Genomic DNA, 23760 nt, shown 5'->3' with positions numbered 1-23760 from the left:
AAACCAATTTAATGAATAACACCACAGATGTTAATACATCTCTCACCTCCTCCAGCTATGAAGTAACTGATCACTTAGTATATAGCAAAAATGAGATACAAGAATTCAGAATTAAGGTTTATTAATTTGGAAAAAGTTTATACTACTTGACAGGGCATAGGCTAGGTCATTCTGTGTACAGAGTGTTATTAGGTTTACTTAACTCTGTGTGTGTGTGTAAATACTATAACTGCATATGTTTAAAGTACATAATGTAAGCTCAAATACATATTTATATATGTACACAGATATATACAATATATTTGAATGTGTGTACTAGTTTTGAAGCTTGAATTAGACAGGCAGTCAGTATAGATAGGTAAATTGAGTCAGGTGGGATCAAGGAGGCCAATTTTGAGTTGGGAAAGTTGGAGACAGTCCCCTGAGAGATTGAAATGTTAATTCCTTTAGAGCCCTTCCTCCACTCTTATCAAGAAACTGCCCTGCTCTAACCTGTTGCTAAGGTAACCAGTCCCAGGAATTAGCCCTCCCTACAGGAAGCCATAAAGTTGTTAATTAAAGTGTCCTAGCTGCTCCATCCTGCCCTTCCCCCTTCAGCCCACCTGTTTCCCACCTTTTGACTCTCCCACCAGAGCTTTCCTGGGCCTAGTCAGGTACACAGAAAGAAGAAAGATTAGGGAAGAGGTCAGGAGAACAAAGGAAGCCTAGGAGATATAAAAAGGGCAGAACATCTTTCTTGGGGGGATACCAGAATATAGCTATGGTCTCCTTCTCCCTCCTGGGAGAAGTCTATGTTACCCCTTTTAAAATAAATCCTGCTTTATATGCTTGCCTCTGCATGCTTCTCTAATTTCAAACTTCAACTTGTGAGGAAGCAGAACTCGGTTATGGTATCAGTTTGTGCATTTTAATAATGGACAGACTGTGCTAGATTCTAGGGGCCAGAGATTAAGTGTCTTAACTGATGTCCCTCGGATTTAGACGTCATGGCAAAAAATAAATGAAAATGTAACCATCTGCCTACATTCTTGACAACTTTGCTTAAAAGATGTCTCATTTTTTTTCCCCCTAGAAATCCAATCAATAGAAGCATAGAATAATTTCTATTCACCAACAAGTGGTAAAAACCAATAAATGCATTTGGTACTTCCTCTCTCATAGTTTCTGTCTAGAGACAACAGGATAAACCAACTCTCCTGTTGTGGACCATCACTTCCCTTCCCCATAATCTCTACCTCTCTCCCATGGGAGGACCATTCCAGAAAGCAGATCTGCTGCCTGAAATCCAGACCTTTGCTTAAGCTGTGATAAAAGAACCATTAATATGATAAATACAAAGCAAGATTCTTCCTAAAAAATTTTATCCCTCAGAAAAAACAATTCACTTTATAATCAAATACTTACAAAAGTATTTCTTGCTGTAGGGAGCTCTTTCATTGTCCTTATTTTGAATAAAAAACACCACGTGAGGATGAAGCAGTAGCCTAAAACAACCTCAGACAAGGTCTAGTTTGGGCAGCCTTGGTTAATGGTATTAGTGAAAGAAGATAAATTATATACCAAATTTGCAATTATTCCAGTAAATTTGCACTTCCATGTGTAAGTTACCAATTTGAACTAGCCTTTCATTATCTTTTTTAAAATTTTTTTTTAGTTGTAGTGGGACACAATATCCTTATTTATCTTTATGTGGTGCTGAGGATAGAACCCAGTGCCTCACACATGCAAGGCAGGCACTCTACCAATGAGATACTCAGCCCTCCTTATCTTTCTGTCTTTCTTTTTTAACTACTGGGAATTGAATCCAGTGGCACTCTACCATTTTGCTCCCCAGCCCTTTTTTTATTTTGAGGCGGGGTCTCAGTAAGTCACTGAGACCCGGCCTCAAATTTGTGATCTCCTGCCTCAGCCTTCCCAGCTTTCCCAGGATTTACAGGTGTGTGCCACCAAGCCCAGGTGTCAAAGATCATTTTAAAAAGTAACATGTGATGATCATAATATGCACCAACTGGTCACATTGTGAAAAACAATTCTAATGTTATACAAGTGGATACTTGTAACTTGGGATAAAATATTCAATGATAATTATCCTTCTCATATTCAAAAAGGACATATCTCAAGGAACTGAATATGTGTTCTAGAAAACCATACTGGCTTACTCAAAAAAGAGGTTCCAGTGATGATTAAAATACTGAGGTCAAAGACGCATGTGAAAACTGGGCATAGTGGTGAAAGTCTGTAATCCTAGCTATACAGGAGGCCCAGGCAAGAGGATCACAAGTTTGAGATGAGCCTGGATAACCTAGCAAGAACCTTTCTCAAAAAATAAAAAGGAATGGAGTTGTAGCTCAGTGGTAGAAGTGTCCCTGGGTTCAATCCCCAGTACTGAAAAATGAAAAGAAATAAAAGTGGTAGGTGGGCTAGAGATATTTAAAAAAAAAAAAGACATATAAAAAGTTTGAAGACAAACATTTTATGAATAATAGAAGAGAAACCAATATTTCTAAACTAGGGTTACTTTATAAAGTATGTGATTTTATCTATTTATTTATTTACAGTGCTGTGGATCAAGCCCAAGGGCCTCTAACATGGTGGGCAAGTGCTATATCACTGACCTACATCCCTAGCAAGTACATGATTTTTAAATGGTATAGGTACATTTATTTGGTTAGTTAGTGTTACAATGCTAGGGATGAAACCTAGGGTCTCTCACATGCTGCGTAAATGTTCTACAACTGAGCTTCATCCCTAGCCTCAAGGTACGTAAATTTAAACATAATTTTATCAGTAGGCTTTTGATTTGTTCACTGACATGCCTAAAAGTCCAAGTATCTTCAGCATGACCAAAAAACCTTCTGGGGACTTTTTCATAGGGAAATCTGATAGATAAGACTGCCTTATAGCTGGACAATATTAAATTTTAATAAAAATAAAGTTGAATTGCTGGGGTTATAGTTCAGTGGTAGAGCATTTGCCTAGCATGTCTGAAGCAGCGGGTTTGATCCTCAGTACCACATAAAAATAAATAAACAAAATAAAGGAATTGTGTTTATCTACAACTAAAAAAATTTTTTTAAATAAAATTAAATTAAATTGATTCACATAGCTAGCCTAATGAGCACTTCACCAAGCCAAGATCTAGTTTCTTCTATCAGAGGCATAAAAAAACTGGGAAGTTTAATCATATTTGTAAGACTGGAAGACGCCACACCACACGACACAGATCACCGAAGAGGTTCCACTTTATTACAAAAGGCTGTGTGTTTACATAGGTCTAAGGAGAGGTAGCAGGGCTGAGGTAGATAACAGGTCGCCCATTTATTGGCAAGCTCTTCCATGTCAGTTCCGGAGCCCAAGAAGTTAATTCTAATTGGGGCTAAGGCTTCCCACCAGCAGGGTTTGAACATTGGTGCCAGTGGGAACGTTTCGCCAGTGAAAGAAACAAAGAGGGAAAGAGGGTCGTTAGACACCATGTTGGGGTTTTTTTTTTCTGGGGTGCTGCTGCTGTTATATGTTTTCCCAACAATATTGAGTAAATTGTTCCATCTCCATTTACTAATCTTGCAGAGACTACACCATGGGGCAAGTATACAGCAGGAATCAAGGATTCTCTCCTGGAACTTTCTGATCCTTGGCCAAGATAGCCTACTGCCCACCACTTGAAACCAACCTGCTCTCAACACCCCTCCAGCGTGCCTCATTTCCTACCATATCTGACCTGCACCCTCCATCTGGGTAGGCCGTCATCCTTGTTGTGCCCCAGTCAAGTCTGAGTCTTCCCCGATATGGGGTCATTCTAATGGAATGGTTCCCCCAACTCCACCCTGTAGTGCCCAACCACAGTTCCACATTCTCCACAAAGTCATCCCAATCTTCTCAGGCCACAGAGCGCTCTTCCATTTCCCAGGCAATGCAGTAATAACCAGCACTCTGTAATTGATTCAGGCATCCTTTTTTTCCTGAGAGAAAAAAAGTTTGAGAATAGGAACCAAGACTAATAACTCTTTTATTGTCTCCTCAGAGTTGATTGTCACTTGACTAAATGCTGTCTAATGACATTGTGTCATTTCAAGTGGAGGAAGGTTTGGCCCCTGTTCAAGGGCAAACTAAAAGAAAAACAGGAGTAGTGTCTATTGTAAACAACCATCTTGGCAAGACTGCTATCTCGGAGACTACCAGCATTAACCTACTGGCCTGAATCAGTGTTTGCAATGGAGTGACTCCAGATGCACAATACAGAAGGCAAGCTCTAACATAACGCATCTTGTTTCTGGAATCATGAAAGGCCCTCCCTGCATCATATCCACCACAAAACACTTGTCAAGGGAGATACAGTCAAAAACTACCATTCCTCATTACCTCCATGACCGTCACTGTGAGCTAAGCTGTCATCACCTCACCCAGGATATTGCAATAGCCTCCTAACTGGTTTCCCCGCATCCACCCTCGCCTCCCCACTATCTGCTCTGATCATGGATCATCGAGTCCTGGCAGGAAACAGATGGCACAAAGTAGGTGAATCCAGGAGAGTTTACATAGGAACTATTTTAAAAGGTGTGGGCAGATGTAGAGAACCCACAAAGGCGAATACAACATCTGGAGCGGGGGAACTCCAGGGCACTTGAACCCTTCTAGACCTGAAGGTGTGAAGGAAAGGAGTGGAAAGGGAGACAGGGAGCTCTACGGAAAAGATATCTGAGAGATGTGACCTTCAGTCTAGAGAAACTCTAGCCCACACAACCCTGCAGGAGAGAAGAAATACACTGTATTCTTCTCCCTCTTTCTCACCTCCTAGCAATATTTCCATGTCCCAAAACAACCAGCAGCACTAGGCAAGGGAATCTGATGTACCCCAGGAGCTGCATGGAAAAGCACCGAGTGAATCTAGGAGATAAATAAACACTATCTAGCCAAGTGGTTTTCCAGTTTTAAAATACTTATAAACAGCCCATCAGGTTCTGTGCTACCCCATCTCCTCTCTTGCTCTCTCCTGCCTCGGGACTTTTGCACTTGCTGCTCTCTCCTCAGAAGATTCTTCTGCCAGATCCATGCATAATTTATTCCCTCATGTACTTCAGGTCTCAGTTCAAATGTAACATCAGTTTTATCTTTCACCATTCCAAGAACACCTTTTGTTTTCCTCCTTATTGATCTCCACAGTATGTCTAATTATTTATTATTATTTTTAAAATAAACTAATTAATTAATTTTGTGGTGGTAAAGTTGGGGATTAGCCCAGGGCCTCATGCATGCCAGGGAAGCACTCTACCACTAAATTACACCTCCAGACCTATATTTTTTTCTTTAGCTGATACCTCCCTGACCTGGAACAAGTTTCCTAAAAACATCAAATCAATCTCCTCTGTTCACTGACTTATGCCTAGTGCCTAGAACAGAGCCTAACACATAAAAGTCCATCAAATATTCGTTAAAAGAATGAATAGAGGGGCTGGAATTGTGGCTCAGTGGTAGAGCACTTGTCTGGCATGTGTGAAGCCCTGGGTTTGATCCTCAGCACCACATATGAATAAATAAATAGAATAAAAAAATCATTTACAACTAAAAAAATATTTTTTAAAAAATGAATGGAACAGAGGACCCTCAGCAAAAGGTTCTTCCAAATAAATAAGTCTCCTGATAATCAGAAAGGAAATGACAAACATTCGTTTTTTTGTGTTTTAAACATTTTTTTTTTTAGTTGTAGTTGAACATAATTTATTTATTTTTATGTGGTCTGAGGATAGAACCCAGGCCCTTGAATGTGCTAGGCAAGTGCCCTACCACTGAGCCACAACCCCAGCCCAGCATTTTTTTTTTTTTTTTTTTAACAATGGCACAAAACTGAGCAGTCAGTAAATCCATGTGAATATATGGAGGCTTCGGTCAAAACCAAAAGAATAAGAGCATCCTCTGTAAACAACGGTAGGATACCCTAACAAGGTTGCTGTTTCTGATGAATGAATCATCATTAACTTACCAATCTGGTACTTCTCTAACCTCAGTATTCTCATCTGCAATGAATGATACAATGTACAGAGAACATTTATTACAGTGCTGGGACCAAATAAATGGTTGCTATCATGATTATTAAAACACTGAGAAAGCCACAGAATGAGATATCACATTTCTTTCTACTAACTGCAACTAATCATCTAAAACCTAAAATGTGAGCTAATTTTGACATGGAAAAGAAATATAAGATGCTGTACTACCTATCATATCTTTGGGCCCATGTCTGAAAGATGCTCTATAATAACATATCAGGACCTAGCATCCTTTCTCAGCCCTGGCCTTGGCCTAGTCCTTTGAAGATGAAGGACCTTAAATCCATTTTTGCATTGCTCATTGTGTCTACTGTTTTCCTGCTTATTTTTGTTGGTGTTTTCCACGGAGGACTAAGCAGGTAGGAACTTCAGCAATTTACGAGGGGGGAATGGGGTGTAGCAGTATATAAAACAGAGAAAGAGCAGATCAGAAAAACTCCTTATCATGTCCCTGTTTTTAATTTACTCCTTATCATGTCCCTGTTTTTAATTTGCTTCTCAACCCATAGAAGTCTCTATATTGGCCTCTTAATTAACAGACCAACTTCTGATTTCCTTTTCTCCCCTAGCTTATCTTCTAGGTCAATTCATACATAAAGAATAACATCAGGGATGAGAAGGCCAAAAAAGAAAAAGAAAAGATAATCTCATAGTCTAAAGTCAAATCAAAAGAAAACAGAATTGTCCTGAATCAACTCAACAATTCATCACTTAGGAACACTGCAAAGATCCTGTAGGTTTTTCCCTGATGGGAGATGTCTTTGTGCTCCTTTGCAAAAGACTTTTGTAGGATACACTGGTGAACTAACTAACCTGAGGAGCTACGTTTAAAAGGTAAGGGTTTCCTTTACTATTCATTAAACTCATAAAGCATGAAATATTCCCTCCGCTACTAAACATATAACCATGCATTCAAGCCCTTGTTTTGTTATAAATGTATAATTATATATAAAGTCCTAACAGTACAGTAAAATAATTACTGCTACTAATTTTGCCTACATAGAGGCACCCAGATTCAGGTATGAAAAACAAAGCAGTTCCCTTCAAGATTAATAAGCGTGGGGACTGATCTTACTAAGATATCTTATTTTAGTAAGCAGCAGGATGTTTATTTGTTAGTGCTAAAAAGAATCATCCTGACCACTCCTCCTAGTAACAGATGGTTAAACAGCTCTACAACAACAAATTTGGGAACAATTCCAGTTTGGGAATGAGAAAAAAAATGAAACTGTAGTTCACTACAGTTTCCCACTTTTCAAAATGATAAGTTTCGATTCTATCTCTAGGCCTTAGTGAATGAAAAATACTTCAAAATTCGTATTTTACTTTTGCACCTTCCAAACTGTTGTTTTCCTGCCTGTCTTCCCAACCAGGTTCCTGGTCAAAAACTGTTTTATTTCTCTGTACTTCCAGCGTTTAATATTGTGTCCAACATGTACATTACTGGTGCCCAAATAGCCACCAAAATGCCATCACGAGGCAGGCCCGAACCTGGCACGGCTGTCAGAAATCAACAGATTATGGGATGGCCTGAACGGAGTCTGGCCGTTCGGTCCTCTTGGCGTCCCGAAATTGCAAGCAAGTGGAGGAAAGTGCACTGTCCCTGAACCTCCCGACGTCCCAGCAGAATGAAGTGGACTGACTGATCCGCCCGAGCTGTTCAGGGCTCCAGGCACAGAACAGGTTCTCTCTGCTCTCTGAGGCAGAGAAGACCTGGGCCCATCCTCTCTCCCAACCTCAACTCCGACAAGGACCCCTACCCAATACGGCCCCACAAACGCTGCACTCGGAAGCCCCAGCCTGGGCGCCCAGAGCATGCCAGAGAGGGCGCCGCGGTGCACTGTGGGAGGCGTAGTTCCGCACTGAGTTCCGCACCCCGGCAGCCCGGCGGATGGGACTGCCGCTCCCAGAAGGCCCCGCGCGGGCGCCTCGCCCTGTCCTGCCACCTCACCTGTTCTATGGACGTGACTGTTTCCACCGAATCGTCCTGCAACCGCTCCCGCGCGTGCTCGGGCCTCAGACTGTACAGCGGTTCTGACCAGACAGGGGAAGAAGATGGAGGGCAATAGTAGGTGAAGGAACTCGGAGAAGCCATGATCAGGAGAGCAGCGGGCGGTGTATAGGACTCCGCTTCGTCCAGCAACAACGCGCATTGAAACTCGAGCGGGCTAAGGCGCTACGGAATGTGGGTAGAGTCAAAAAGATTTTGAACGCGAATCTCTCCTCCCACCTACACATCTTCAGGGAGTGAGTTACTAAGATGCTGCCGCCCCCCATTGGGCAGATAGGTTGCTGCAGGAACTCAGCTTCCTGGAGCGAAGACTGTGTACATCTGAATTACAGATGGTGTAAGATGCCTTGGTTCGTTATGCAAATTTTTAAATAAACTTCAGCATTCTGCTTATTCTGTAATTTACTAGTGTTTTACAGTTTGGGGTGCCCAAGAATCCAATGAATGTAACTTTAAAACCTTTTCTGACAGCTCTCTTGATTGCCTCAGTCACGCTGTTACTAGTAGAATAATTGTGCACCTTTGGGTCTTTGACAGTTTCCCAAGAGAAGCCAGTAGCTTCTTAGCAAATGAGCAGAATTTGCTATCCTCAGTACCCAGTGATGGAAGGAAGGGGCATTGTAATTTTCTCCTCACCCCTTGGGAGTAACAGTGCTAAAATGTGATAGAACAAGCATAAGTGAAACAATCAAAGAAATACTCATTCAGTCAACAAATGTTTATGGAGTATCCACTACATGTAAAGGATTGTTCAAGGAGCTGAGAAATAAAAAAGTGAACAAAATGAACAAGGTCCCTGCCCTTGGGAACCTTACATTTTAGAGAAATAGAACTAAATGAGTGAATGCAAATATATGACCTATAAAAATGGTATGAAGAAAAGTAACAGAATCTATAAGAGAGACTAAGGGTGTAGGAGCCCAATTAATTAGATTGGGGGCTGGGACTATAGCTCAGTGGCAGAGTGCTTGCCTGGCATACATGAGGCACTGGATTCTATGCTCAGCACCACATAAAAATAAAAACAAAATAAAGGCATACTATTCATCTACAACTACAAAAAAAATTTTTTTAAATAAATAAGATTGGGTAGTCAGGCCAAGCCTCTGTGAGTACAGCATTTAAGCTGAGACCTGAAGAGATGATGAGGAGCCATTCAAAAGAACAAAATGAGAAAAGCCTGAAGAAGGAAGCACAAGTTTGAGGATTCATCCCAGAAATATACCTGTATAGTATCCTTGTATTAATTCTGATAGTTAATCTGAAAATACCAAAACAAAAAAAGTTCTTATTGAGTGGGCTTAATCATCATATATGCTCCCATTAAAAACAATGATAAAGTAGTGATCTTAGGAAAACAATGTTGCCTTTGAACAGCAAAAGAATCTTTTTCAGGGCCTATATGAAAAGGATTACAACATCCCATCTATTCTACAGGATCACAAGTTAAAGACCAGCCTGGCCAACTTAGTGAGACCCTGTCCCAAAATAAGAAATAACAAGGTCTGCAGGTATAAATTAGTGGTCTGCTGCTCCTCAATTCAAGTCCCAGTTCTGCAAAAGCAAAAAACAAATATGCCAAAATATAACACCTAAGAGATCAAATTATTTGGAATCGGGGTTGTGGGAGAAGATTAGAAAGTTTCAAGGGCTGGGAGTGTTGCTCAGTGGTAGAATATGTGCTTAGTTTGTGCAAGGCCCTAGGTTTACTCCTCATGCTATGTATGTGTATGTATATATATTTATGTATTTGTGTATACATATGCACATATATATAAATATATATATATATATATATATATATATATTCAGAAACAGATGGTCCAGATAGACAAAAATTATTTCCTGCTCAGAGCACTTTACTGTCTTCCCACTTGACTCCAAGTCATATGTCTAGAATCCAGAGAATATAGGCCAATATAATATTTCACAACTGGTTGTCTCTGGTGATAAGTAAAAGTACTCAGAAGGATTCCAAAGATGAGGCTGGATGGCATAAAGACTTCATATGGGCAAACACTATCACAAACCCTTCACAAGCCCATATCTTCTGGTGGTACTTTTGCTGAGTTGAGACCTATGGCACCAAACTGTTACCATGTCTGAGAATAAGTGGGACTGTGGGTTAGGATCACGGATCTGGCTATGCAGTGTGAAATGGTCTTATTATACTTCCTTTAGTATTGGCATCTTATTTTATCTTCCTTGGTTCTGCTTTGAAAAACAATTCCAGTAAGTTCTTCTTTGTAAAGATTTGCTTTGTTTAAGAGCTAGAAACTTGCTAGGGGGAATGGCAAGTGCCTCTAATCCCAGCTATTCAGGAGGCTGAGGCAGGAGAATAAGAAGTTCAAGGAGAGCCTGGGCAGTTTAGTGAGAATCTGTCTCAAAATAAAATTTAAAGGGGCTGGGGATATAGCTCAACTGGTAGAGTGCTTGCCTAACATGCACAAAGCTCTGGGTTCAATCCCCAGTCTCACATAAAAGAAAAAATAATAATAATAAAAGGTATCTATTTAAAAAAATAAAATAAAATTTAAAAAGAGCCAGGGATATAGCTCAGATGGAGTGCTTGCCTGGCAAACAAGAGTACAATTCTCAGTACTGGGGGCGGGGTAAGGAGGCCAAAAACTTAACATTTCGATCCTATAGATTGTACTAATGAAAGAATAGTTGGAATGATTTTTTTAAACAAATTATTGCATCTGTCTCAGGTGCACCTAAAGCAATTTCCAATTATATTTTATAAATAGAATCCATTTCTGAAATGCAATTTCCTCTGTAGTGGAATCCAAAAGATGTCAACAGGAGCCTGGTAAGATTCCCCTGCAGGATCGTGTTTATTCATTCAATAAATGCCTATTGAGTATTGGTCATATGCTGAGCACTGAGCTAAGTGCTTAAGGAAACAGTGGCAAATAAACGAGACACAGTCTCTGACCTTATGAGTCTCGTGATTTACCAAAATAGACATTAAACAATAATTGCAGAATTGCTTGTTTCATTGCAGTTGGGGAAAATGGCATGAGGCAGAAAGGAGCACGAGGTGTTGAAAGATTGCATAGTAGGGGAGATCTAAGGCAGTCCAGAAGAGCTGGAGAGACTCTGATGAGGAAATTAGTTAACTGGCCCAGGATGAGGGAACAATCCAGGCAGAGGAAACCCACTAACAATAAAAAATCAAGTGAAACCAATAAAGAAAAATATGAGGAGTTTTTACTCTGTGTAAGAATCAAGATCATTCAGCCTTGGATCAGCAATGGACTGCCAGTTGTCCTTTCTCTGGATTTAATAAAATCACTTATCCAAGAATCACAATATACATCAGTCTTGGAGGTGCTGCAGACAGTGATGTACTTAGAGGGGAAATTCTTAGAATGATAATACCAACTCCAGATTGAACTGCAGATGGTTCGAGTTTATTTTACTCAAATGCCTGACATTATTCTTCTAAATTTAACTGTGAATTGTAGGTATTTCCTTAAGAGTAATATAATGTGGACATTGCTATTTTGTACTTCCAAGATCAAGAAAACAAACAAAAAAAATAGTGGTCCAAATGAACCACTAGGGGTCGCTTCTGACACTAGTGCAGGATCAGAGAGTAGGCTTCAAAACTGCTCTGCCTACATTACAGAATCCTGTGTCAAAATGAATTGTTTCTTTTAATATCTTGTGAAATTGTGTAATAATACATATCAGAACACTTGGAGAATGCAAATAACTCATCTATTATCCTGCCAGGTAATTAATTTCCTCCCCCACATTTGCTTTCCTGTCGCCATTGTGGCCCTTCAACTCTGAGTTCCCTGTCCCTCTTCTTCCTCTGGATGGAATGACTGACCCAGCTCCTACCTGGGGCAGCCCCTCCTGCTTTCCTCACATCCCAGTCAAAAGCATAGCACAGCCAATCTCCCTTGCCTCTCTGAAAACCAAATGTTTCTCTCTGATGGTGCTCATCCTCCCCAAACATGCTATTTCTCCATTCTTGGGAAGGTTTTTTTTGTTTTTTTTTTTTGTTTTTTGTTTTTTGTTTTTTTTTTTTTTTTGGTTCAAGGAGATAGGATCTTTGCCCAGAAAACTCCTGGGCTCAAGCCATCCTCCTGCCTCAGCCTTAGGAGTAGCTAGAACTATAGGCAAGTGACACCAAGCCCTGTGGAGGCTGGGAAGCAGAATGGGGGCATCCCCCTGCCCTTCAGCCTTCCCCCATTCACTGAGATAAATCCTCATCCCTTTTTTATTTTTCATTTTGAGACGGGCTCACTAAATTGTGAAGGCTGGCCTTTAGTTTGTGATCCTCCTGCCTCAGTTTCCCAAGTCACTGGGATTACAGGTGTGTGCCACCTTGCCTGGACTAAGCAGGTATTTGTAACACTTGATTCCACTACTTCTTTAGGTACCTCCACATTACTACTTTGCTTTCAGAGCAAAAGTTCTTGAGAGAGTTTCCCCTACCGTTGTTCCTAATTCCTTACCTCCAACTCTCTCTTGATCCCATTCTAATCTGGCTTCCTAATCAGTTCTTGTCAAGTCTCCACTAAATTCCATATTGCTAAATCCAAGCATCAGTTCTCGGTTACCCATCTCAAGCCTTCCTGCTTGATTTCCCAGAAGCATTTGCACAATCGCTCACTCCCTCCTCAAAATACTTTCTACTTGTTGCGTTATACTGGGTTTCCTCTCATGTCTAGACTTTGGAGTGTCCTAGGATTCAGTCCTTGAACTTTTCTGGCTACCCTCTCTGACCTGTGAGTTCAGGCAGTCTTAGTGTGTTAAATACCAACAGTAGGTTGAAAACTCCCTATTTATATCTTCTGTCTGGATCTTTCTCCTGAACTCCAGCCTTCGTTTCATATGCCTCTTTGCATTTCCTTATAGGCATGCATTATCTTATAGGCACCTCAAACTTAATATTATCTACAATAGAGCTACTGGCTTCTTTTCCAAACCTGTGCACTCAAATCTGCCCCACTTGAGTTGCTGTAACTCCATCCTTCTATTTACTCTTAAATGCCTTGGAGCCATTACTGATACCCCTTCTCTTACAACCCAAAAAATGCTATTCAAAATGTATCTGGCATCTGAGCACTGCCTACCAATTCCACTGCCAATGTCCTGGCCCAAGCCACCATCATCTTTATTTGGATTCTTACACTAATCTCTATTTCCCCCATTTTCACTCTTCTCCCCCAAGCCTTAATACCAGCTTTTTTGGGAGAAGTACTGGCAGATTGAACCCAGGGGCACTTCATCACTTAAGTTCCATTTCCAGCCCTTTTTATTTTTATTTTGAAACAGACTCTCACTAAATTGCTGAGGCTGGGCCTCAAAATTGTGATCTTCTTGCCTCAGCATCCTGAGGCGTTGGGATTACATGTGTGAGCCACCCAGGTGTGATGCCTGGCTCGTAATGCAAACTTGATATACAGTTAGTGATTGTGTCCCCCTGCAACACACAAATTCATGTTGAAACCTAATCCCCAATGTGAAAGTATAAGAAGGAGAGCAATGAATTGGGGCTGTAACTCAGTGACAAAGTGCTTGCCTAGCATGCTTGAGGCACTGGGTTCAATTCTCAGCACCACATAAAAATTAACAAATAAAATAAAGGCATTTGGTTCAACTGCAATTTTTTTAAATAAAAATAAACAAATAAAATAAAGGCATCCTGTCTATCTACAACTACAAAAAAATCCTTTTTAAATAAATTAAAAAGAAAAGAAGGAGAGCCTTTGGTAAATGATTAGGTTATGGGGGGGTGGCTCATGAATGGGATTAGTGCCCTTATAAAAAGAGACCCCAGAGATCCCCTCATCCTCTTCTTTCATGTGGGGACACAGAGAGAAGGCACCCTCTATGAACCAGGAAGTAGACCTACATGAAATAAATGAGATCCTGAATCTGCAGGCACCTTGATTTTGGATTTCCCAATCTCCAGAATGACAAGAAATACATATCTCTTGCTTATAAGCTACCTAGTTTATGGTATTCTGTTCTAGTAGCTGGAAAGGACTGAGACAAAACTGAACCTTGTTAAATGTAAGAAAAGTCACCCTTTCCCTCAAAACCTTCTTACCTCACTGAGTCAAAGTCAAAGTTAAAATAACAAACAAGGTGCCCCACCACTTCCCCGGCCTCTTCTTTTTATGTTCTCCTGCTTGTTGTCTCCTCCCTAACCCCTCAACACACAATACCCCCCACAAACCGGGATCTCTGCGGCTCTGTAGGGACCTTAGCATGCTCCAGCCTCACAGCATTCATGCCTGCTACTACCTATCCTTTCAATGCTCTGCCCCCAGATTGTTTTTTTATCCAAGTTTTTTAGTTTAAGTCAAGCTTCCTTGAAGTCTTTGCTGACTTTCCCATGTAAAACTGAAGTGCTCTCCTTCCTCCGGTAATACTTAATCCCACTCTCCTGCTTTACTTTTCTCCATCATACTTATGATCAGATCACAGACCTTATGTCTTATTTATTTTATTTGTTTGTTTTATGTTTTTGTGGTGGAGCTGAGGACTGAAGCCAGAAGCCAGGTCCTCATGTATACTAGGCGAGCACTGTGCACTGAGCCACATCCTCAGCTCCTATTTTATGTAATTATTTCTTTACCTTCTGTCTTCCCACCACTTCCTCAAGGCAGGGGAAGTAGTTCATTCATACTCCATACTGAATAAGTGAAATGGTTTGTATGATTTCCAGTCACTGTAATGGGGAGGGGAGTGTGTGTGTGTGTGTGTGTGTGTGTGTGTGTGTGTGTGTGTGTATGTGTGTGTTTCAGTACTGGGGATTAACAGAGGCACCTTACCACTGATCCAAATCTTCAGTTCTTTTCTTATTTTATTTTAAGATAGGATTTCACTAAGTTGCACAGACTGGCCTCGAACTTCCAATCCTCCTGCCTTAGCCTCCCAAGTTGCTAGAATTACAGGCATGTGCTACTCTGCTCAGCTATTGTAATGAATATTTTTTTTTTAAAGAGAGAGAGAGAGAGAGAGAGACAGACAGAGAGAGAGAGAGGGAATTTTAATATTTATTTTTTTAGTTTTCAGCAGACACAACATTTTGTATGTGGTGCTGAGGATGGAACGCTGGCCGCACGCATGCCAGGCGAGCGCACTACCGCTTGAGCCACATCCCCAGCCCTGTAATGAATATTTGAATGCTTGTTTGTGTAACATACTGTGGAAGATAATGACAGTGAGCATTACATTAACTTTAGCCTTCAGGAGCTTACTATCTTATAAACACAGCAAGAAATTATATAGTTGCTTATTATTACATAGCTTATTATAAATAAATATGTTAAATATAAAATGAAATATATATACAAACAATTGAACATAATACATGTATAAAAAGCAATGTGAGAATAGGTGGAGAAGAAAGTAATTCTAATATATTTAATTAAGATGACCTTTTAATATATAACATTTGTATTTAGCACTATTTTCTTTTCTTTCCTTTTTTTGTTAGTACCAGGGATTGAGTCCAGGGACACTTCACCACTGAGCCACATCCCACACCCCCAGCCCTTTCGCTAACTTGCTGAGGCTGGCTTTGAACTTAAGATCCTCCTGCCCCAGCCTCCCAAACTGCTGGTATTACAGGCTTGCACCACTCCTACTAAGCAATGTTTTCAAATAGTTATACAGTAATTTTTTATTTAAAAAAAAATTTTATTTTTTTGCAGTGCTGGGTATTGAACCCAGGGGACCTTGTACATACTAACTAGGCAAGTGCTTTGTCACTGAGATACACCTTAGCCCAGTAATAATTTCTAAATGATTACATTAGAATTTAGAAATCACGAAAGTCTATTTTATTCTTATTTTTGGTAGCACACTTAAAGGAAATTAAAAAAAAATTGTAATCACCAAAAACAAAAAGAAGAGCTTTCTAAATATAATGATTATATTGGACAGAGAACAACTGTGAACTTCTCAGAAATCAATAAATTACCAATTCTACACACCTGAGTTATTTTAGTGTGTCATATGATAAGAAATAAATCACAGTATGTTATTAATCATTATATGTACTCTGTTATTGAAAACCTGCTCAAAAGTATTTGCTCTCAGTACTGTTTGGGGTTTATCATGGTGAAAACTTATTTCATCAGCAGATACAAAACTGAAGCTAACTAAAATAACATTGTTGACAATGAATAACCTGAAAAGGGACTGGGGGTGGAACTAGGTTGTAGAGCACTTGCCTAGCCTGCTGCAGGCCCGAAGTAAGATTCCCCAGCCCTGTAAAACTAACTAAATTAAACTCAACCCTGAAAAGTGATTTTTAAAGCTGTTGAGATGCAATGCCAGAAGCATACACTCCAGAATACACTGGTGACTCTAAAGCCTGGTTCTGCTTTGGTATTACCAGTGAAGACTAAAAATATAGATTTCCTCCAGGCATCATCCCAACCTACTGAATTTGAGTGCCTGGACTGTGGCCCAGGCACATGCTCCCCACTATCCCCCAATACTGATGATTGAACCCAGGGCCTTGCTTATTCCAGGGAAGTGGTCTACCACCAAGCTACATCTCCAGTACCCCCCCCCCCTCACACACACACACATCCTTTTTAAATCTTTGAGACAGGGTCTTGCTAAGTTTCCCAGGACGACCTTGAATTTGAGATCCTTCTCTCTAGGCCTCTGGGTAGCTGTACCATCACACCAGTTACCACTTGCATTTTTTAAAGTTCCACAAGTGACATTAATGCACACCTAAGGTTGGGGGCCACTGTGAACCATGAACCTCCTTTATATGGAGCAGAAATGCTCATTGTCCGCCATGGTCTGCTCCTCTTCCATTGAAAGAGTTGCAGCCAAAAAATAACTGCCCGGCCGTCTCTTTGCACTTAGGCCAATGGAAGCTGGAAGATTGGAAGAAGTTTGCTTCACCACCCCTAGGCAGGATCCTTGAAAACCTTCTATTTGATCCTGATCCTCTATTTTCTCTCTTGACTTCTGCCAGCTGGCTGCCAGTGCCTAGGGCAGCCCTCCATATTCAGAAGAACTTCCTGCCTCATATTCGAAAAGCTAAAAATTTCAATTAACAAAGAGGTTTTCTCAGTGTTTTACTCTACTAGCCAAATATTGTCCCTTTGTAGGTTCCAAATTATTTTCTGGACAAATGCTGAGACCTCTTTTAAATGTATTTCAGTACCACTCCTTTCAGGCAGCCTTTCTGTAGTCTGTTAATCTAAGACTACAGGGTCAAGTCTCCCTTCTTCTGTTGAAGAGTCCTTCTCCACTTTAATGCAAAGTCTGTGATCTTGACATGCACAGGACATGGAATGGAGTATTTCCTTGTCCTTGGTAATGGGCATTCTCCTTGACCCTTCCTGACAGGTAACTCTTAGAATGAACCAACATCTTGATTTTTTTTTTTTAACTTGCTTATTTTGGTACTATTGGAAGCCAGGGGAGCTTAATCCCTGAGCCATATTCCAGCCCAATTTATATTTTATTTAGAGACATCATCTTGGTAAGATGCTTTAGAGCTTTGCTAAATTGCTGAACCTGACTTTGAACTTGCCTTCCTCCTGACTCAACCTCCCAAGCTGCTGGGATTACAGATATGCACCACCATACCTGGCAACATCTTGCTTTTAAATTGAGTGCCCCAATGGGAGTGGCATGTTGAAAATACCAGAGTTTCTACCATCTTGGGTGCCTAATGAGTTTGTGAAACAGAGCCACCTGCTCACCCCTCCCATCTTGCTGCCCACTAGATGTAATATGAGAAGAAAATAAATCTCTATGTCTGCACCCCTAAGATTTAGGGGTTTATATGTTACAGCAACTAGAATTACCTTAATATATATAGTGACTTACTCCCATAGATTCCCAACTGCAGATTGTATCTTGCCCTCCAAAACCTTTTTTTTTTTTTTTTTTTTGGTGCTGAGGATTGAGCCCAGGGTCTTGTGCATGCAAGACAAGCACCCTACCAACTGAGCTACCCCAGCCCCAAACCTAACCTTGACAGTAAAGGTTCAAGATGATATGTATTGCATGGTTGGTGGCTGCTAATCATGTTTCTCAACTCTAGTCTTGATAAAGAGAAAGATCTCACTTCTGAGATTTTCCCATTACAAAATCTTCCATATCTATACCACCTTCCGGGAAGTTGAAAGAAAGATTCCATATCTTTTGTTTCCTGCTGTGAGAGAATGAAATTATCCCTAGAAACTATCTGTGCACAGGAAATCATATCTGATGAGGCTCTTGGTTTGGTCCTTGTGATGGACTGAGTTGTGTCCCCCCAAAATTCAAGTGGAAGTCCTAACCCCTACTACCTCATACTACCTCAGACTTTGATTTTTTAAAAAAAAAATGCTGCAGCATGGTAAAAAATAAAAATAAAAATCTTATCCTGAGCCTTAGAGATTTCCTGACAAAAGAGTTCTTTGTTTGCAGACGTCACACCAGGAACTGAATCAGCCAGAGGGAAACATCCTGAATCTAATACTATCATGCAAGGTTTGAGAATACTAGAGTGACCAGTTTTGCCTCTACCTGGACATTCCAAGACACACAGAAAATTTACATCCACCCTCATTTATGTCAGTTACCAATGCTGGCCTTGGTAAGAATCCAAGTCCACTTTTCTTTGGCAAAGCACTGGTTCCATCTGGCTGAGCCTGTTTCCAGATTTGCAAATCTATCCTGCAATGGATTTTGCTTTATTTTAATCTCATTTATGATTTCTTGGTTTACAATTTCTAGAGATAGAGCCTTTGCAGAGGCAATTAGGTAAAACGAGGTCATACATGTGGACTCTAATCCAATATGACTGGTGTCCTAAAAGAAGGTGTGATCAGGACAGATGTGCACAGAGAGAAGACCATGATGTAAACACAAAGATGGCCATCTGTAAGCTAAGCAAAGACTTCAGAAGAAAACAACCCTGCCTATATCTTGATCTCAGACTTCTAACCTCTAGGATTTTGAGAAAATAAATTTCTGTTATTTAAGTTACTCAGTCTGTGTTACTTTATTATGGTGACCATAGCAAACTAATATAGTGCTGAAGGTAGTGGCCAGGACATTGAGGACAACCTGAAATGGTGCTGTGGGGCATTTTGTATTAACATGAATTACCATCAGAAGTTTTTTCCTTTGGGGCCTGGGATTGTGGCTCAGTGGTAGAGTGCTTACCTAGCACGGGTCGTTCGATCCTCAGCACCACATGAAAATAAAGGCATTGTGTTGTGTCCATCTACACCTAAAAATATAATTTTTTTTTTTTTAAAAAGAAGTTTTTTCCTTTGGTTCCCGGTCCTAAGATGAATGCAACTCTGACAACTTGTCTTCTTCATTTGTCATTTCAGAGTCTCTATTCCCTATTCTCTGTTTATCAGAGAAAAGAAAAAGGATATGAAAGGAAGACAGTACTGAAATGATAGGGACAGAGGTTTCTGTCTTGTTTCTTCTAATCCCAGGAGAAGATGGGAATCCTTCGGTAAGAAGAGCTTATTAGGGGCTGGGGATGTGGCTCAAGCGGTAGCGCACTCGCCTGGCATGCCTGGGGCCCGGGTTCGATCCTCAGCACCACATACAAACAAAGATGTTGTGTCTGCCGAAAACTAAAAAAAATAAATAAATTAAAAAAAAAAAAAAAAGAAGAGCTTATTACTTTGAGTCACCTAGGGTCGGACACATTTGAGTCTGGATGAGGGATGGAGTTTTGCTAATGAGGAGCCCCTTGGGCCAGCTGTGTTGTCTCAGGAGTGGGTGGGCTGTCAGAGCATCTCCAGTTATTCAGCTGTTGCTATGGCAGATACCACAGTGGTGCCCTTGAGAGCATGCTCAGTGTGTCTGAGGTGAGGGTGGGATTGAGCAGGAGGACTTGTCTTCTTGGTAAAAAGAATTGGTATAATTGAGAGATTGATTCTTGGAGGCTTATTGGGGGAGACACACCCAGCTCTCTCAGCTCTACTGTAATTTGCCTTAGTCCAACAACTGAGGAGGATGCCAAAATGTCCCAGTGAATGACTGGGGAAAGAGAAGGGAATTAGGTATTCCATTTACAATTTCATTGTCTCTGTTGGTCTATGTGGTTCTTTTGATAAAATTGTCGAAATCTTAGCTCCTTCACCTCACAGGACACACACACACACACACACACACACACACACATTGAAGGAGATCATTTCTTTAATGGCTCTGAAAGTGGCTAAGCCAGGATGAGAACAGATAATTGAAGTTTGGACTTCTAGACCCTGACCCCCTTTCTTTGAGTCAGGGTCTCACTGTGTTGCCCAGGCTGATCTTGAACTTATGGGCTCAAGTAATTCTCCTTCTCCTACCTCTTAGCCTTTCAAGTAGTTGGCACTATAGGTGTGTGTCACCACACACCACACCTGGTTCCTCCCCCCCCCCACACTTTTTTTTTTTTTTTTTTGGTATTAGGGATTGGATCCAAGAGTGCTTTACCACTGAACCATATCTCCAGCTCTTTTTATTTTTTATTTAGAGACAGGGTCTTACTAAGTTACTTAAGGCCTTGCTATTGCTGATACTAGCCTTGAATTTGTGATCCTCCCACCCCAGGCTTCTAAATCCCTGGGATTACAGGCATGGGGCACGGTTCCCAGCTCCCCCACTCCCGCCCCCACCCCATTTTTTAAATCGATGTAAGCTACTGAATTTTAAGTCAGCCCAGTATGAGGAAGTATCCTTAATTTTTTTTTAATGAATGTGAACATTTCCCCCTCTAGATTCATTTAGGAAACTTCACTCCTTTTCCTGTCTTGCCTAGGGAAAGCCATTTCTTTCAAAATGAAATTCCCTCTTGGACTAAGGAATCCACCTCAGCTTGCCTCTTCTTTCCTGCTTTCTCTGACAGAAGCAAGTAGAAAGCCACTAAAGTTCTCAAATAAAGGAGACCTGTGGAGAGTATTTACCATTACAGTGCAGATTAGTGGGAAGGCAGCAGTAGCATCCAGAGGAGTTTGGCTGAGTTGAACTTGAGCTCTGTACTCAGTGCACTGTGGGAGGAAGAGTCACAGCAGGTTGGAATTCAGCTCAGCAGAAAACACCCCTGGCTATATTCATCTATAGGATATTCTTACAGCCCAGGTAAGCAGAGAGAGACTATCACAGGGTGCTTTCTGTACCTCAGTATTTTATTGAGTACAGTGTTAAGTTCTGTGTTGAAGTCCTTTCCACACATTATCTTATTTAATCTTTCCAACAATCCTTTAAGGTTGTTATCCTAAATATCCTTAATTGAAACAAGGAAACTGAGGGTCAGATGGGGTTCAGTAATGTGCTCAAGGTTGCACAGCTGGTGAGCAGTGATCTGGGACTGGAATCCAAATGTTCCTAACTCCAGAGCCTCAAAATGCAATGAAAACCAATGTAAATCCAGTGTAGAGACACACACTTGCAAATCTTCATGCAATCCACAGTTTCTTTAGCTTTTAGTGTAAGTAGCTATCAGGTTTGGAATTTTTCCCTCTTTAAGTCTAAATCTAGGCACCTTGCTAGCTCTTCAAGTCAAGCAAATGGACTTACCACTTACCTTGATCTACCATTGAAAAATACATTCTCCATCTAATATTCAGCCTGAAAACACACACACATGCACACACACATTTTTCATTACTTTTTAGAGATATAGATATAATGGGCTAGATTTGCTCTTCCCTAATACTAGTTCTTAGGGACGGGCAATTTTCTCCGCTCCAGAGAGCATTCATTTACCTGTCTCGATGCTAACACATTTCAGTGGTAGTAAATTGGGTCTCCAGGGAGCCCCATTCATTTTTTGGTGCTAATGGTGTACACCATATCAGAAATATGTAGCAATCTGAAATAATGTGTTGGCATCCTGAGAACCTACTCTAAGCAACTTAGATCCCAAATTAAGACTTTTGCCCTAAACTCCTCGAAAGGGTTTTGCATTTGGAAATATTTTGTGGTCATCTATCTTTTCACTGTGGTGAACGAAGTCAGCAGGCTTTTCCCCGTTTAAAGACTAAAAATGGGGATGGTGGGGCTTGACACAATCACGTAGTGTTGTTCTGGGGAAGCCAGATGGCAGGGAAGAACAATCATCAACGCTCTCCAGTTTTCAAAGGCGATTTCCGGGACGGGCATGACCTGATCAAGGCCTTTGAACCTGGGGTGAGGCTAGGTGGGTGCCGGCCGGGGAGGCCCCTCTTGCAGGGGCCAGCGGAGTTACTAAGGCTAGACTTGGGATGGGAACTGGGGAGAAGTGATAAGACCGGAAAGTCGAGCTTGGTAGAAGTGAGCGGGTTGGCAGCGCCCTCCGACTCCCGCGTTCAGAATGTCGGTGGACAGATGCAAACCTTTGGCACCCACCTGCGCCGCGCCTCTGGACCGCGAGTCCGCGGGGGAGGTGAGGCCCCGCCCCGCCCCGCCGCGGGGTCCCCCGCTCTCCCCGCCCCCTCCCCCGGGCGTCCGCGGCGGCGCAGGGGAAGGGGAAGCGGGAAGGGGCGGGCAGGGGCCGCCGCCGCCGCTTTCTCCTCCCACCGCCCGCGCTAGAAGCGCCGCGCCGAGCCCATCTGAGCGGGCGCCACCGCGCTCCCGCCGCAGCCGCGCTTCCCCGCGCCCAGCCAGCGGGCGAGGCCAGCGCGGGGCCCCGGCCCGGCTTCCTTCTCGCCGCCCGCGGCGTCCCCGGGCGGGCGCGGGCCGCGATGGGAGCAGCCGAGCGGGGCTGAGTCCGCCGCCGCCCGCAGCCCCTGGTCCCCTCGGGCCCCAACCATGGCGAAGCAGTACGATGTGCTGTTCCGGCTGCTGCTGATCGGAGACTCCGGGGTGGGCAAGACCTGCCTGCTGTGCCGCTTCACCGACAACGAGTTCCACTCCTCGCACATCTCCACCATCGGTAAGGGGCGGTGGCCCAGGGCGCCCCACCCTCCCTGCCCCTCGGCCCCTTCCCCTGTCTCCCCTTCCCCAGGCTGAGAGGGGTTATCTGCCCCTAGAGGCTAGAGGCTGTGGCGCGCGAGGCCAGGATGAGGGAATAAACCCCCGGGTGAGCGGGCCACCTGCAGGGGACCAGAGCCTCGGTTCCTGCAGGTGAGGGGGTCTTACTGCCTGCCATCCGGGGCTGAGGGGTGGGATCTCTGGCCTCTAGCTGAGAACCTCCCCATCCAAACCAGTAAAACGGGGGCGGGGGTAGGCTAGGGTACCCCGAAATGGGGCAGTGAGAATCATAGCCAGTGAAATGACATCCTTACAGCCCCAAGTCAAGAGGGGGAGGGGAAGTAAAGCTTGTGCTCAGGAAAAGGGGTCAGAGTGGGGAGCCAGTCATAAAGCTACCTTCAGTTCAGGGGTGAGCCAGTGTGGAGCCAGGATGGGGAAGACAGGAGGAAGGGAGAGGTCAAAGGGATTGAGTTACCAGGGGACTGGTAGTGAAGGTAAGCCTCAAGGTGGGACACCTGGAGGAGGGCACTGATGAGAAGCCCCAGAGCTTGAGAAAGGGAGGAACCAGCTGGCTAAAGTGTGTTTTAAAGGAGGCTGAGGAGGGTGGAGGAAGGTCAGGAATGTTGCTGCAGACCTGAGGGGATCAGAAGGCAGGCAGGACCCACCTTCAACTCTATCTCTAATCCATCTCTATTTCTGATCCATCTGCACTGGGAGCCTGTGATTAAAGGGACAAGGCCTGGTGGCATCCTGGGCAGTGTTGTGAGAGGGTCACCTGTTTTCTGGGAGTGGTTCTGAGGCCTCTCCTCA

At 42.4% G+C, this 23760-nt stretch overlaps 3 protein-coding genes across 8 annotated transcripts in view; 1 reads left to right on the top strand and 2 right to left on the bottom strand.

Annotated features, from left to right (window-relative positions):
- The window catches only part of Fntb (farnesyltransferase, CAAX box, subunit beta), a 75445-nt gene extending 67198 nt beyond the window's left edge, over positions 1 to 8247 (bottom strand). Inside the window, exon 1 of the mRNA XM_005322798.5 lies at positions 7996 to 8247. Coding sequence (XP_005322855.1) covers positions 7996 to 8139 — 144 coding nt within the window. The 5' untranslated portion in view covers positions 8140 to 8247. The remainder of the gene's footprint in view (positions 1 to 7995) is intronic.
- Positions 1 to 23760, bottom strand: part of Churc1 (churchill domain containing 1) — a 630431-nt gene that overhangs the window by 553052 nt on the left and 53619 nt on the right. The window lies entirely within an intron of this gene.
- Positions 22477 to 23760, top strand: part of Rab15 (RAB15, member RAS oncogene family) — a 29466-nt gene continuing 28182 nt past the window's right edge. For 2 of the 6 annotated variants that reach the window (XM_078050072.1, XM_078050070.1), the window contains exon 1: positions 22478 to 22912. In XM_078050072.1, coding sequence (XP_077906198.1) covers positions 22789 to 22912 — 124 coding nt within the window. In that variant the 5' untranslated portion in view covers positions 22478 to 22788. Of the gene's footprint in view, positions 22913 to 23760 lie in introns of all 6 variants that reach the window. The other 4 variants (XM_078050071.1, XM_021724798.3, XM_078050074.1 and 1 more) reach the window with 4 other exon arrangements.

This window comes from Ictidomys tridecemlineatus, chromosome 5, assembly GCF_052094955.1.
Source record: "Ictidomys tridecemlineatus isolate mIctTri1 chromosome 5, mIctTri1.hap1, whole genome shotgun sequence".
In the NCBI taxonomy this organism is placed as follows: domain Eukaryota; kingdom Metazoa; phylum Chordata; class Mammalia; order Rodentia; family Sciuridae; genus Ictidomys; species Ictidomys tridecemlineatus.
The sequence above is the reverse complement of the archived record's forward strand: the minus strand, read 5'-3'. Positions and strand labels throughout refer to the sequence as shown.